General features: G+C 39.3%; 1 protein-coding gene across 1 annotated transcript in view; it reads left to right on the top strand.

The window, feature by feature from the left end:
• Positions 1 to 7396: 7396 nt before the first annotated feature.
• The window catches only part of SLC30A8 (solute carrier family 30 member 8), a 51545-nt gene continuing 43131 nt past the window's right edge, over positions 7397 to 15810 (top strand). The window contains exons 1-2 of the mRNA XM_031021584.2: positions 7397 to 7462; positions 8274 to 8343. Coding sequence (XP_030877444.2) covers positions 7397 to 7462; positions 8274 to 8343 — 136 coding nt within the window. The remainder of the gene's footprint in view (positions 7463 to 8273; positions 8344 to 15810) is intronic.

Raw genomic sequence — 15810 nt, forward strand, 5'->3', positions numbered from 1 at the left:
CATGCAGAAATGGTTGTAGCAGACATCTTATACATTCAACTCATTTCAATAAAACTTATTGAGGGCTTGACTCCTGGGAAAAACCACGAGGTATGGCAGGTTTGGTTCCCACCTTCACAGAGTGTTTATTTTAGGATGATGATGTAATAGGCAAAATAATTATAATTCATGATACAGTAGGTAGGTGCTCCGAAAGAGGTTCTGACAATAGGCAAAGACATGGGTAGATTTGTAAAACACAAGAGATTTGTAAAACAAGAACATGACAGATTATTTAGAGATTGCATTTTTATCACCTACTCTTTTAGCAAACTCTCAGGCCATTGGGTCATGAGATATCTACAGGTGTTGTAGAAAACTGTTAATAGATCACTAGAAAGTGATGACCCAGCTCCAGGTGAGAAAAAACACCTTGCTTTATTAGCCATCGAAGTAAAGAATTCAGACCCATATCACTTAGGAACCTGAGCTCTTTTCCCCCCTCTGTGTTTTGGAAAGTTTCTCCAGGAAAATGCTACCATACTGCTTATCTACAGTTTGAAATAATTATTAGAGGAAAACAGACAAGGATTTAGATGAGAGAAACACTGCATAAGAACCATTGCTGAAGATAGCAGGAAGGGAAAAATTAACGGGGGGAGACGGAGGGGGAGATGAACCATGAGAGACTATGGACTCTGAGAAACAAACTGAGGGTTCTAGAGGGGAGGGGGGTGGGGGATGGGTTAGCCTGGTGATGGGTATTAAAGAGGGCATGTACTGAATGGAGCACTGGGTGTTATACGCAAACAATGAATCATGGAACACTACATCAAAAACTGATGATGTAATGTATGGTGATTAACATAACATAATAAAAAAAAACATCGCTGAACCCCTACATTTCTATTTCATACCCTCCTCCCATCTTGCTCTCCTGAATTGCTATTTAGATTCCACCACATAGCTTTTGAACAGCAAGGGAGTATACTTAGTGGGGTAGCAAGGATTTGATGATGATGGAAAATGGAAAATCAATCTGGAGGAATTAAGTTTTATTATTGAACACTTAAGCGGTGGGGTAATCACTTAAAGTGAATTCCCCCCTCAAAGCCTAAGCTGACCCCTGCCAACTTTAAATCCCCAACCTTCCTATTACACAGCGCATCATTTTAAAAAGTGAATTAACTGGCTGTTGAGTGAGCCAGAGGTTCAAGATTCCCACTTCCCCTCATTTAGCAGATTCTCAGCCATATGAGACATGGAGACTGGCTGTATGAAAACGACGAAGTCAGCCCTCCAGAATCACTGCCGGGGAGGCCTGGAGCAGTCTCAGAAATGAGAATAAGGAGGTCTGAAGTCTATTTTAGGCTCTCCAAGATAATCACCTTCTTCGTTTCTCTAAATGGAAAGCCAGCAAGAACTGCTATAGTTAGCACATGATCGGGCAAACTCATGAATAGCTCGAAGTTATCTGCCAAGTATCAACCCTGTCTGCCATTCTGCCTGCCCTGTCTTTTCCCATCAGTCTTATGTTCCAATTCTCTTTGCTCCTTTTGGGTAATTACTTCTTCCCTGTGCACCTCCCCACTGGATTCCCTTGGCTGCCCCCCCAACCCTTCACCAAGTTTGTACTGTTTTTTTAGTAGCCGTAAGTATTCACATTATGATTATTATTTCATGATTGTAATTTTATTTCACTCCACAAATAGGCACTGAGCACCTACTATGTATCAGGCAAAAGACAAACAAAGTCCTATCTCTCTCTGAGATTCCTTTTGGGCAAGGCAGGCAGATGCCATCCTAACAAATATGTGAAATAGGTTCACTTCATTTAGCAATTAAGTGGAAGAAAAACAGTTCAAAAGTTACATGATGATGAGGGGGTAAGCACAGAGAGCCACATTCTACAGAGTCATGGGGTAAATGCTCATTGAGGCAGTGGGAGATAAGCCAAGACCTCAGTGATGAGAAAGGGCCAGATCTGAGATTTGAGAGGATCATTCTGGACAGAGGAATCACAGGTGCAAAACCATTGGTGGTGCCAGATTTTTAATCCAGCAGGTGGTTGGGTGTAGGCTAATAGGAAGGGGGGATTCAGGATTTATCTGGAAGTTACATTTGCAGAGCAAGCACATTCTTCTTGCTTATACAGTGTGTTGAAAGACTACACTTTCAGGGATTGCTTCTTTTTTTTAAATTTTATTTCAGGGATCATTTCTATAGTTTGTTATTTATATAGTGTGTTGAATGTGTGCTTTTACTGTGAGTGGCTTGGGGAAAGTTTGTAGAGATTTTACGGAGGGGAGAAGAGCTCCTTTGTCAATGGCATATGTGACATCCTGCTCATAAGGGCTATGGCTTAGATATAATACAGGGTAGACTATGGGAAATTCCCAGTGTCCTAGCTGCACATTCACTCTTTTTAGTGCTCCAAAAACATACCAGAATGCAAGAGTGGCATAATTATGGGTATTGTTTTCAAGTTTGCTTTGATTTTTATATAAAAATTTAGAATTAAAATTATTAATTTCACACTACTCCCAGAGTACCTCACACACTGTTGGGTAGCCTGGCTGTCCTCTAGGTCACTCTCTTTCTTCTTGTCATCATCAAAATCTCTCCTCACGTAGCTGTTACAGTGAAATTGGAAAAGTCTGATGACTTAGTTTACACGCAGTTGTCCTTGGGAAATAGTGACCTAATATGTCTATTCTCCAAGTATGTGCCTTAGAATAGGGGCAATGATTTCACCAGTAAAAAGTGTTCGGATGTGGGTGAGTGAATTCAAGCCTAAGTCAGGGATATAGGAGACCAATGTTGAGGCAAGAGCCCTTCAGAACTCTTGATTCCACCCCATGTAGCTCTTCTCCACACATACGGTGTTGCCTACGATCCTAATGTTTTAGAATACTGCTCCCTTTCCCTACTACTTTGTGGCTTTTAGGCTCTTGAAAATTAATGCTGTGATGCTCTAGAAATGCATAAGACTCAACAAGTAATGAAAATAATTTGTAGCTACCATCATTTTTATCCTTCTAGAAGGCTCTCTCCTCCAAACAATTTATCTCTGTGAAGCATAAAGGTTCTTCTGAATAACAACACAAAAACAATAATAATAATAGCCAACGCAGGTGGTGTTCTCTGTGTGCCAAGGTTCGTACTGAGTCATACTGACTCACTTAATCCTTGCGACAACCCTGTGTCGTGGGCATTGTTGCCCATCCCCATTTTAAGAACAATAAAATGGAGACACTTACGCTAAATTCACACACTTGTAAATGGGTGGATAATTTAGGAACTGAGTATGTAACATCATCTTAGTAAGAGCTTCAACCATGGAGTCACATCCCAGAGGATAGGATTTATTAATCACTAAACTCATCTGTCAGAAAATGCCAACGGCATCCACTGTTTGGGATGAGGGGGCCTTATCAAGAAAATTTATTCTTGTTAGAGAGTGCTATAAAGCTACAGAGAGGTTTTCAACTTTTAATTATTAAACAGTGAAATAGAATTTCAGATGAATCCCTCAGATGTAATTTATATTATAATGTTTTATATTGCTTTATGTACAGATGTCAGGAAAGATGACTCTTAAATGAATTTTATAGGATTAAGGGAGGGCTCATGGTCTCAGCTCCAGAGACGAAGGCCTGAAAGAAATCTTCATTGAAACCTGAAAATGTCAGAGGTAAAGGCCTTTCAGACTAAATATTTGGCTCCCAAGGTAAAACTGCAAGTTAATGCTAACATCAGAGTCTGTCTCATCTTTTCACTTTTTATTATATTTGCCTTTTTCTTATGAACATGACCAAGAATTCATTGCCTAGAGGTCATCAAAATTATGTAATTGCTCTTAACCTAACTTTTCAAAGACTTTTGGTCCTTGCAAATTTAACTCAGAAAGAGTCTGGGTTATTTTTCTAGTTGATACTCTACCATTCCTCTCTCTCTCTCACTCTCAAAAAAAAAAAAAAAAAGCCTTACAAAACAACAGTTGCTCACAAATAAAATAAAAGCAACTGCCCATCTGTCATTATTAGTCTTTTAAAACTAAGAGTTGTCTTTCTAATTTCTCTTCAACTTTTGACATACAACTCAAAACACCTTTCCACTGACAGGTTATGCTGTTATTTCAAATACTGTCTAAAAACTCTATAAAGAGATTTGATTAAAATGGAAGCAGAGATGACTGATACTCTTAAAATAATTGCTGTCTTAGTGATTCAACATGAGCCCTGCCATTTATTACACTTTTAAGGGAAATAATCTAAATTAAAATCTTCTAAGATCAATAGCTCATTTTTTTTAAACCACAGCACATTCTTAATGCATTACCAGACTGGATAAGTCATATTTTCAGAACTTGAGTCTACAGCAGCTCAAAACAAATGTAGATTTAGAGTAATATTTTATAGTGGGCCCCTTTTATTTATTTATTTTTTGCACAAATATGTTAAAAAAATCAGCCATCCTAAGTGTAAAATTTCTCTAAACATATCTAGTTCCTTCTCTCCCTGTACCTCCACATTTGAAAGATATAATTTTTTTTTAATGTGTAAAACCACTCATAAGTCTGGTCTTTTATCACCTGAACAATAATATGAGACATTTATCTTTGCATTACTGTCAGGCGATAGCAAAATTTTGGTGAATGTATAGAAAGAAAATCGTGCAAATAATTCACTAAAAGTTGAAGCTCACTCCAAGATGTGGTATTGGGAAAAGGCAAATGGCTCTGAGCCTCTGACAGAGGCCTAATGTCCTCGGGGAGTCAGAGTTGATAGAAATCAAATATGGCAGTCCCCTTTTGTGTGGCTTCCAGGCCAAGGAACTCCTAATTTGGAACGGACAGTCCAAGTTTTCATTACCTGTATCAGTAAGAGGGCTCTGGACCAGGTTCCAGGCAGGCTCTGCTGACAGGCTAAGAGAAGCTGAATGTGGAGCTGGTAAACTGGGGGACCAGCAATGGTGGGCTGAGGTCTAAACAACAGTCTCAGAGTTCTATCCTGCTCACAAAGAAATTCACAGCTTTTGCTGTTGTCTCTACCACCTGTAGTTCAGCCACTTAGTGTTAGGGAGACATCTGAGACCAACCCTGGGCTACAGTGTTTTGGAAGAGTTGCCTCGTTCCTGTCTTTGTAGCTCAGATTGAGTTTGTAAAGGCAAAAGAAAAGGAGATGCCTGCCAATGCCAGGGCTCTGCTTGCTAAAGTCTCCCTCCCCATTTGCCACTCCCACCTTAGTCAAAGAGGAAGCTAAGGGGCGTGTGAGAAGAATACATTCTCTTGAGAATTATCCTACTCTCTGACCATGCATTCAGCCATCCTTCCTTCCTCTGTACTGCAACCCTCTCTGCTCCCCACTCCTGCATCACCTCACATGGTCACAAGGGTGCTCATTAAGCCTAAGTTCCATTCTGCATGGTTAATACCATGTACAGCCCCTGTCTAAAGTGCTCTCGGGAAGCCTAGCATCTTGAGAGGTGATGCAAGCTACAATACTGGGAAGGTGCAATATTATATTAATATAAAATATAAAGTGCTCCTACAGTATTGTCTCTGGTATGTGGACTTCTACAGAAATAGAAACCAGGGTATTAAAAAGTGGTCATTTACATCTAATGCTGCTTTATTGGGTGTTTATAGTCAAGCTAATTACTTTCTAGTAACCAAGTTTTAGAAGAAGTGGTAAGATTGGCTTTTGTATGGCCTGTAGACTCATCCTCATTGGTTTATGGTTGGATCCTTTGTGGGAAAATGAGATTAAAAGACCTATTTACAGCTGCAGAGTTTAGGCCCTTGCATCCTTGAATAGTAGGTAACATATCTTGAGTTTGAGGAAAGGTGGGCAGTCTTCCAAGTGCTGTTCACACTTTATCTCTTTTAATCATCACGGCAATGCAATAACTTAGATACCAGCCCAATCATGGACCTTTTACAGATAAGAAAACTAATTAAACTACAGGCCCAGTTGCCTAGCTCCTAAATGGCAGAACTGGCATTCAAACGCAGTTTGTAAAGGCGAAAGAAAAGGAGATGCCTGGCCAATGCCAGGGCTCTGCTTGCTAAAGGCTCCCTGCCCATTTGCCACTCCCACCTTAGTCAAAGAGGAAGCTCCCAGGGTCCCCTCAACCACTGTCCTACAGCCTCTCCTCAACTGTACCCACTGCGGTTTCTAATAGCCAGGCTCACTGCCTACAAGAACTCTTCATCTGAGGACAGATGTCCATTGTGGACCCCAGATGAACCCATAGTGGAGGCAGGCAATTTTAAACATTCTCATACTCTCATTTAATAAGACTTAGTATTAGCTTCCACACAACATTTGAGCTCTGGGTGTCCACTGAAGAACCCCTGAGCTGCCTGACCCCTCACTGAGGCCCGAGTCTCCTTTTCCACAAGTGAGGACCACAGAGCCTTGCAGTGTCCTCAGCATCCTTGTTGATGACCATACTCTCCCTTTATTCCACAGAGGACCCCAGTCCCCATTCCCCTTCAAGGGCTCTGACATTGAATTGGGCTTTCCTCTTGACCATTAGAATATACACTCCTTAGGAGAGGAACCTGTTAGACTCAGTTACCATTGCAGCATCAGTACTGAGCACACTGCTTGGCACAGAGTAGGCATGCACCACACATTTATTTGTTGAATGAATTAATATGAAGTTTCTCCATCTTCAGTCTCACCTTAAAGGGTGTACCTCAGGCCAGGCTCCATCTCCTCCACCTTCACTATTTATTCCTTACCACTGGGAATTAACCAGCCTTTCGTGGACCTAAGTTTTAATACATGACAACTGATAGAATGTGCCAACACTTAAACCTTCCCATTTACTCAGATGACACAGAGACTAAAGGTCTACTCCTCTGATCAGATGCCTTCATGTTTTAAATATGTGATCTACCTGATTTTATGCAATGCATAAACAGACATCAGAATGACACTAAATGATGGCATTTACATAAACAGGCTATCAATATTAAACTAACACAATGGAACCTTTAAATGTAATATTGATTGGAAACCTGAACTAATTCTGTTATTAGCCATTAATACCCTGAGGGCACCATCATACTTCCTGAAATGCTGAAATGAAAGTCTGTGGTATTTTTTTGTGTGCAGAGTAATATGAAAATTTCATAACATAAGGCAATAGTTGACTTTTGAATTTATGCTTTATTTAAAGCAATCACCCATTTCACTTGGTCATTTTGAATGGCATTTTAAGGTATTATTTACCTAACATAAAATTCACTTGTTTTATGTGTACACCTCAAGGATTTTTAGTAAATTTACAGTTGTGAAATTTCATCACATTCTAATTTCAGAACACAACAAGTCATCCTTAATGTACTTCACACACAAGGTAGTTGCTTATTTTAATTTCTCAATTCATTCTCAGATGTGGCAGTATGAACCACAAAAAGGACACTGAAGATAGTAAACTATTGATGAAGAAATTGAACAAAGAACCAGCAGTAGGTATTAGCTAATACAACCAATAAATTGACTTGCTGGGGGGAACCTCCCATCTATCATCTTTTTGTTTGCAATTGGGAAGCAAGTGCCTGTTTAGTTTCATTTGCCAGGACCTCGATAGACAATGTCCAAGCAGAGGCAAAGCTGGGGAGAGGAAGGGATGGGCAAATTCTCCAAAAATGGAGCCTTTCCAGGCTTTGAGACTCACAGAGAACTTTGTCAAAGGGTAGAACCTGTCTTAGGTGCTCATTCCCTGAAAGTAAAACCTACACTAGGGGAATGCAATCTTTTGCCATAGGGAGCAAAGGGTTGTGTCAGACCTTTGCGATAAGAACTGTGTTAGACAGAAGAAGCTAGATTATGCTATAGAAACAAACAAGCCACAGGTCTCAGATGTTTACAGCAACGAAGCAACATGTTTCTCCTCAGATTACAAATCAAATTACCAGGAAATAACTAATGTGACTTTCCCCCTTAACCCACTGGTAATAGGCAACATGACTGCATGCAATTTCAAGAAGGCAGAGAAATCCTCCCCTTTGTCCAGAAAGAGAGGACAATTGAAAATCAATGAATGGCAGGAAAGATTGTCACGTATATAGTACTATTTCATGAAATGAGGAAAAAGAAGATCAAGAGACTGAAATTGTAGCATCAAAATTCCTTTTAGTGAGAGAATTCTTCTCATTTGGGAAAATATCTTGATAAACGTTTTAATGTGAGGATAGAGAACTACATAATCTGGCAACAGAAGATTATCCTCAAATTACTCTGAAGGTGATAGGTTTAAGCATTTGCTCTGATTCCAAGAGGAAGAAGAGAAAAGAACAGAAAAAGAACGAAGTGACAGAACTCAGCAAGATGGGCAGACTGAGACCAGGTGAGTGAAAGATAGGTGAAAACCTTTAAACCCATTAGTACAGGGAATGAAGTATCTTTTTGGAATGCTGACGCCTATGGTCCCATCACGTAATTTCACATGGATGCAATTTAACTTCCTCCTTCACCTCTGGCCTCCATCTTCGGTAAATCTTCTATGTTCATTAATGCACTGTGTGCATAGATTTTTTTCTGTGAAAAAATGGAGGAGAGTCTTTTCTGGTTTAATATGTTACTAAGTGAAGATAGTTGACATGAAAGGAGAAGCTGGAGTCAGACATCTTCCTACTCCTTCCATCCTTTATGTTCCTCAAAAAAACTGCCAAAATAAAGGGAAGACTTTGGATTTCTATAGGCCAAGTACCTCAGGGGCCAGGAGATCCCCCAGTTGGTTATATCAGCATATATGTAGGATTTTTAGCAGATAAGAAATCTGGGTGTTTAAGAAAGGTCTTTGTTACATTTATTGAAATTATTTGAATCTAGTCCTCAAAACTGGAAATGTAACTTTGTGTTATGGGTTTCAGTTCTTTTTAATTTTTCCATTCTCTCATACTTTTTGCATTGTTCCTTCTTCACTTCACCTGAAGAGACACCAGCTCAGATATGTGTGTGTCCAGTGTGGTCAGTGGAGGAACCAGGAGTTTATACCACCAATTTTCATTCCTACTTCTGGAGCCTTTGGAAACATGAATATTTAGGAATTTCTTTTCAGCTCAAGGAAAAAATTCACCAAATGTTGTTATGAATGGAGATGTGCATGAGAAACCGGTCACATCAATGGGTAGCATTGTGGAGAGTAGGGGACCTCTCCCAGCAATGGCTCTTAAGGCTTGGGAAACCAATGTGGCTAGGATGCTCAGAAATGCAAAAAACTTGCCAGGTGGTTATGCCCTCTTCTAATTTCAGCTGCAATTATAAGGCTGATAAAATGGAAAAATAAATATTTGTGCAATGACTGGGAAAAGCCAATTAGTTTTGCACCAATGAGAAATAATGCAGAACTCCTCATGTCCTATAATGAATTGGCTCTCTCCACATATATTTTTAAATGCATATATACTGTCCAAATGTACTTAGAAGCTTAAATAGCACTAGAATAAAGTATATTCTGAAAGTTTAGTAAGAGAAATAAGCAATAAAGCTTCTGCATTTTATGAAGATAAAATTAAAATAGCATCTAGTTGTGTGATATTTTAACTAGTAAGTGTCAGAGCTGTCTTTTTCGCTTCCATAATGTGTCAGCTTGCGTGATCTCCTCTCTCTTCCTGTCTTTTTTCCCCCTTCAAGGAAGCATAGATAAAGCTAAGACATGCCAGTTAGCAATGCAATTTCAAGCTTAATGCCCCTGCCAAATCCAGATTTTTTTAAAGGGCAAAAAGTCCAGTCTATTATAGTTTTCCTTCTCCTTATAAGGTGACTTGACAACTAGATCTAAAAGTACTTTGTGATTTTTTTTCATATTTGATCAGGCAGAATTGCCTATCTGATTACAGGCTAGCTTTATATATGGAGTATTAACATGATATCCTTTATTTATTAAGCAGTTACTATTAGGTTTATATGTGAAATGAATCTTACTTACATAAATTACTGCAGTTAATCTTTATAGCTATGAGAAAAATCTAAATACTCCTATTTTACAGGCAAGAAAACAGAAGGTTCAGAAAGGTTCAGCACAGTTATGATGACCCCCTGGCAAATAGAGTAATACCCAATTCTCCATGACTTCAAATGGTTTACCCTGAATCCCTATGCAATATTTCTCACCAGTATTTTCCATCCGTCTATCCATTCAGCCATTCATTCCTTCATTCACTGATTAAGAAAATGTGTATTATTCTTTTTTTATTTTTTAAAGATTTTATTTATTTATTTGACAGAGAGAGACACAGCGAGAGAGGGAACACAAGCAGGGGGATTGGGAGAGGGAGAAGCAGGCTTCCCACCAAGCAGGGAGCCCGATGGGGGCCTCGATCCCAGGACCCCCAGGATCATGACCTGAGCCGAAGGCAGACGCTTAACGACTGAGCCACCCAGGCGCCCTGAAAATGTGTATTATTCACCCATGACATACCACAGACTCTACACCCAGAACTGAGGATAGAACAGTGTGAAACAGCAGAACTCATTCCCATTAAGAGCTTACATCTCATAGGAGTGGATGAGACCAGAAACAAACACATAGTGCAGGTAACACAGATAGTAATAAGGTCTCTGAAGGAAATGAAGAGTGCAAGGTGGAGGGAAACTGGATGTGGCTGAGATCACACTGCTTTTCACAGGAAGATCTGAGAAGGGCTCCCTGAGGCGGTGATATCTGAGCTGAGACATTAAGATGAGAAGGTTACACCCGTGTGCTCAGCCAGAGTGAGAGGGAGTGTTCCAGGAAGTCGAGGCAGTACTGGGGAGGTGTCTAGGAGGGGCATTTCCAGGTGGGAGAAGTTTACTTGTTTGAGTGCCAATTTTAAAAACAAGGCAACTAGTTCAGTGGAAACTCCACAATTGCTACTCTCCACAATCGCTACTCTCCACAAACTCTCCACAAACGCTACTCTCCAGAAGAGAGGCCGCTGGACCTGTCCTCTGGTTTTTTGTTGATTACATTAAGGTCACTATTACATTCTCAGGTGTTCAGTTTAGATAAATAACTCTAAAGCCTGTTTATCATCTGTACCACATTTATTTTTGAAACCTAGGAGAAAGAAGTCTCATGTGGAAGTTCTTAGGGAAAATGATGGGCAAGTCACACTTCTAATTAGTCTTTTCACATTACTTAATGTCTTAAATTATTACTTTTTTTTGGTAGCTTTCCCATTTCTTCTCATCTGCTGAATAATAAGTTGCTGTTTGCAAACATTATGCTGAAGAACAAGAACTGAAACTCTCTGTAAAAGAGATATGCAGTGTAGAGCGACGAGGATAATTTTGCCCTTAGGGTGTTGGAAGAGATATTATTTCTTGGGCACTGTCATTGCTTTCACAATTAGACTAAGCCAGAAAAGATTCACCTTCTTGTGACATTTCCCTGAAAGGCAGGAAAATATTTGGATTCACATGACAAAGTAAATGTTTCATTTTAAGTTGTCTAACTGCTCAGAACAATGTTAAAATCTTCAGCGTCTGTAATTTCAGGCCCTGGAGAGTGAGATTTTCTTTTTAAGGCCGCAAGAAACTATAAGATAAGGTGTGAAGTGTAATGTTGTTTTTGACTGACGGAGCCAGATCTAATAACTCGAGGGCCTAAGATCGGAGTTTCTAATTTCTAGTGTTGGCATTTGAAGGTAACTGGGCTGGTGATAGTCCCTTTTATCCTCACTCTCTGCTCAGGTTTTGTGAATGAATGTTATATACTTTAAGTATAAATATGTGGGCATTCCTGTGACATGTTTGCTAGTTTGTGATTACTGTGATATGTCACCCAGTACCAAGTGGATTGCTTTTCAAAGGCAGTCCTTTAGATTATAAATTCCCAGACAGCAGGAATTATGTCTGTCTAAATAACTAGAGCTTAGCATACACTTATAGCCTAGCTATTAGAAGTGGGAATTTTATCAAGGCTTGGGAGGAAGAGGAGGATGGGTTGATGTGCCAATTGTTGGGTTGAGCAATGGAGCTGAGTTCTCTCTTAGGCCTTCTTGCTTTCTTCTTCACTTCTTTCCCAGTGAGAGCAACTTATGTGAATTGTAGCCTGTTTAATTTGCTAGTAAACAAGTCATGAGGTAGACATGGAAGTGTAGCGCTGCTGACTCATGGGGGAGTTATGGACCAGCAGCCACAACCATCAAATCTTCTTGCTCCAGTAGGTAGAGGACAGGCCTGGGAGTCTCTCAGCAAAAGCAAAAGTTAAGAAAATAGCTTCATTATCGATGCTTACCTTAACATTCACTAAACAGCAGCCTCATAAAAACTGGACAAATTTGGTTTAAGAAACTGTGTGTGAGTGAATTTTAGGGCAGTGAAACTACTAAGCAGTACGCCATAATGGTAGATACATGTCATTATACACTTAACCAAACCATGGAATATATAGCACCAAGAGTGAACCCTAATGCAAACCATGGACTCTGGGTGATAATGATGTGTCCACGTAGGTTCATCAGTTGTAACAAATGTACCACTCTGGTGCAGGATGTTAGCAACGGAGGTTATGCATGGGTGGGGACATGGGGTATGTGAGAAATCTCTCTACCTTCCACTTAATTTTTCGGTAAACCTAAAACTGTTGTAGAAAATATGGTCTATTAATAATTAAAAATGACATGTAAGTAATTAACTGTTGACAGGCTCATAAATTATTCCTAAATATACATATCTTCAATGAAGATATTCAGGATATTCTTAAAACTGATTTATTCCCTGGATCTTAGCCTAGGATCTTAGGTGGAGGACATATTGCCCATTGTCTATCTTTTTAAATTTTCAATGTTGTTTTGCTGTGTATATATCTTACTTTTTAAACTAAAAATATGTTTAAAATTTTCTTTATGTGGTATTTACCTCATGGTACATTTTACTTATTTTATCCATAAATGACTTCTCATATTTTAATGTGAGTATTTAACAATATTAAATACTTGGAAGTAGTTTTGTTCCTTTTGAAGGATGAAGGGGATTATTTTTACTCACAAGTCTTCTGAGGTGGCTCAGTACTGTCATTCAAAATTTTCTGGTTAGGAAATTGCGGCAGAAAGAAGCAAACTTATGTATTGACTGACACACTGAAAATCAGCAAAAGGAACAGAATTAGATTCTTACAGCCCCCAAATTTACTAACTGGGTGCATTCAGCATGATAGCATAGTCAACTCAGCAGTAGTATCAGTTAAAATGGGTGGTTGGACTGATTCAGGTGTCAAATATGATAGTTCTGAGGAGAAATATCCCCAGAGGAGAATTTAATATGTGGAAGTATCCCATATTGTCTAAGCCATTGGGTAGAAATTAAATAATTACATCTACGCGGCAAAGACTTTGAATTAGTAGTTAATGATCACAGGGGTTAGAGTGGAATGCTCAAAGGCCCATAATCTTGTCAGTCAACAGTGGAAAGGATATATACAAACAGACAATGAATCCAATGTGTTCAAATCTTAAGATTAATCAGTACACTGCTCTTCAGTTGGGGGGCTGGTCTTTATTAATAAGTTAAGGTAGAAATGGCTATGTAGTATAAAGCAGATTAAAAAGAACAATTCTTCATTTGCTGACAGCAACATCCATAATAATGATGACTCTAAGAAGTGATGAAGAATTAGTATTCATTGGGACATTACATTAATCATAGAATCGATTTCTCTTTCTGTTTCATTCAGGAGAAAATGGCCAAGGGGCATCTGACATTACTTATTTACCAGCTTTCTTGGAAACTAACTTGTGACTAGGAAATGCAAGTTATGCCAAATCCCACTCTAACCAACTTCTATCAAACATTGTTCATACTGTTTTGTCATATTGATTTTTGTTGCATAAATAACATTTAAAATATGAGGACAATGTCACTGTGCCTTGGATATTATTTTTTGTGGCAGTTTAATCTGGGCATTGATAATGTTTAAAATGAAATTTTTATTCTGTGAATGGTGAATTATCACAATTCTGTTGAAGACTGAGAGAAAAATCTTAGTTTTAAATTCTGAAGGGTAAGGGGGAATATTACCCCAGGTATTTAAAGCTTAAAGTAATCCATTATGAAATGTAATACTTTCAATAATGCATTACATATTCGTCCATGACAATTAAATACATATTTTTGTTCTCTTTTGGAGTTAGCTGCCTTTGAAAGAAATGCAAGCTCCCATTACCTGCTCCTTGACCAATATCCGAGTGACTGAGTAGGGAATTTAGGATTGCAAAAGGTAATATGATACCTCACTCATGTGCATTGGATGCAAATTCAATGGTGGATGGTGGCGGAGAGACTTGCTACCATTGGATTGGCTGCATTTTAAAATGTAGACTCACCAGATGCAAATCTGTTAGTACCCAAAGAAGAGATGAATTAGTTAGCAGTGCCTTGTGGTTGTGCTTCCAAGCAGAAAACCCACCTGCCGTCCCTTGATGCATTTTGGGTTTGATGTGAAAAACAATGGCTCAGTCTTTCAGGGGAAAGCTTCCAGGTGGCTTTTGTTTTGTCTTCTGGACTATCTCCTGAGAGGCAGTCTTGTCAGCCTTGAGTCAAATAAATCCAGACTTTGAGATTCAGGGGAGAAGATGAGCTATGTCTTCGCTTTCTTGGCATCCATCTGGGGACTTGCTGTGAAAATCCGTCTCCTAAGACAAAAGGCCCCTCAAGGCCTTTCACTAAAGGAAAGTAGACTGTACTCATAAAAATTAAATGGTAGCATTCCAGATAATAATAAGGGGCTCTCTCTCTCTCTCTTTAATTCAGGAATTCAGTGCTTTAGTTTTTAGTGAGGCTCTGTGCATATATAGACTAAGCTGGAATATTAGAAAGTATGTTTTTGTCTACCTTTTTTTTAAAGATTCAAATAGGGAAGTAATTTTCCAGAAAGACCAATACAAGTGTTTGTCAGCCACAATAAAAATGCTCAGATAATAGTATTAAACATCCAAGAAATATCCAAAAGCAGTAACAACAGAAATAAAGTTCTGGTGATTCGACAAAACAGACCGATGGGATTGTTGTCTTGAAGCCAAAAATAGAATAAAACCTAGCTTGATTGAAATTTTCTATGTAAACTGAGAGATAGACTGACATCCTGAAGTGGTGTCAGAGACAAATACTCATTAGCCACTCTGATGGCTAATGAGCCATCTTCCGTAAGCTCCTTACTTGACAATTAGATACTGTAGTTCCAAGATCTGTGCCTTCACTTCTAACAGAGTAGAGATAGGACCAGGGAAAACAAAATGCAGATGGGTGAGAGATAATCACAAAATCTCTGAAACACCTTTTGTAAAACTTAATCTGCTAGACATGAGAGCCACGGGCTGGATGGGCAGAAACAACCTCTAGGTGACACTTTGTATACAGTCTGCACTAGATGCAAGAAGCAATCTAGCAAGGGAAAGAAAAACTAATTGGATGAAAAGGACCAGCCGAAATGACAGAGAAGTGACCCTTCTGGAAATGAAGGTCCCTGGCCAGCCATGTACCAGGATCCTCCTCTCAATGCAGAGTTCTTAAGGACCAGCATCCTCAAGATCCTGCAAGCTCACCACCTTGGGGCAGCCTCCCCGGGTAGCTTGAGTGTTCTCCTTCATGTACCTTCCACTGGGATTAGAGCTGTTAGTCTTGGTCTCCCCACTGGCAGGACAGTTTATTGCAGTGAATTTTTGATCTGTAATCATTCTAGGGAATAGACTGTTGTGTTCATCAATTCTATCAGTGCTTGGCACAGAGCCTAGCTAAATGAATTCACACACACACACACACACACACACATTTAAACTTCCTGAGACTGTGCCTTTTATCTTCTGTTCTCCAGAGCTTAGTGAGAAGCCTG

Source organism: Leptonychotes weddellii, chromosome 4 (assembly GCF_054177405.1).
Source record: "Leptonychotes weddellii isolate Sample4059 chromosome 4, ASM5417740v2, whole genome shotgun sequence".
Taxonomy (NCBI): domain Eukaryota; kingdom Metazoa; phylum Chordata; class Mammalia; order Carnivora; family Phocidae; genus Leptonychotes; species Leptonychotes weddellii.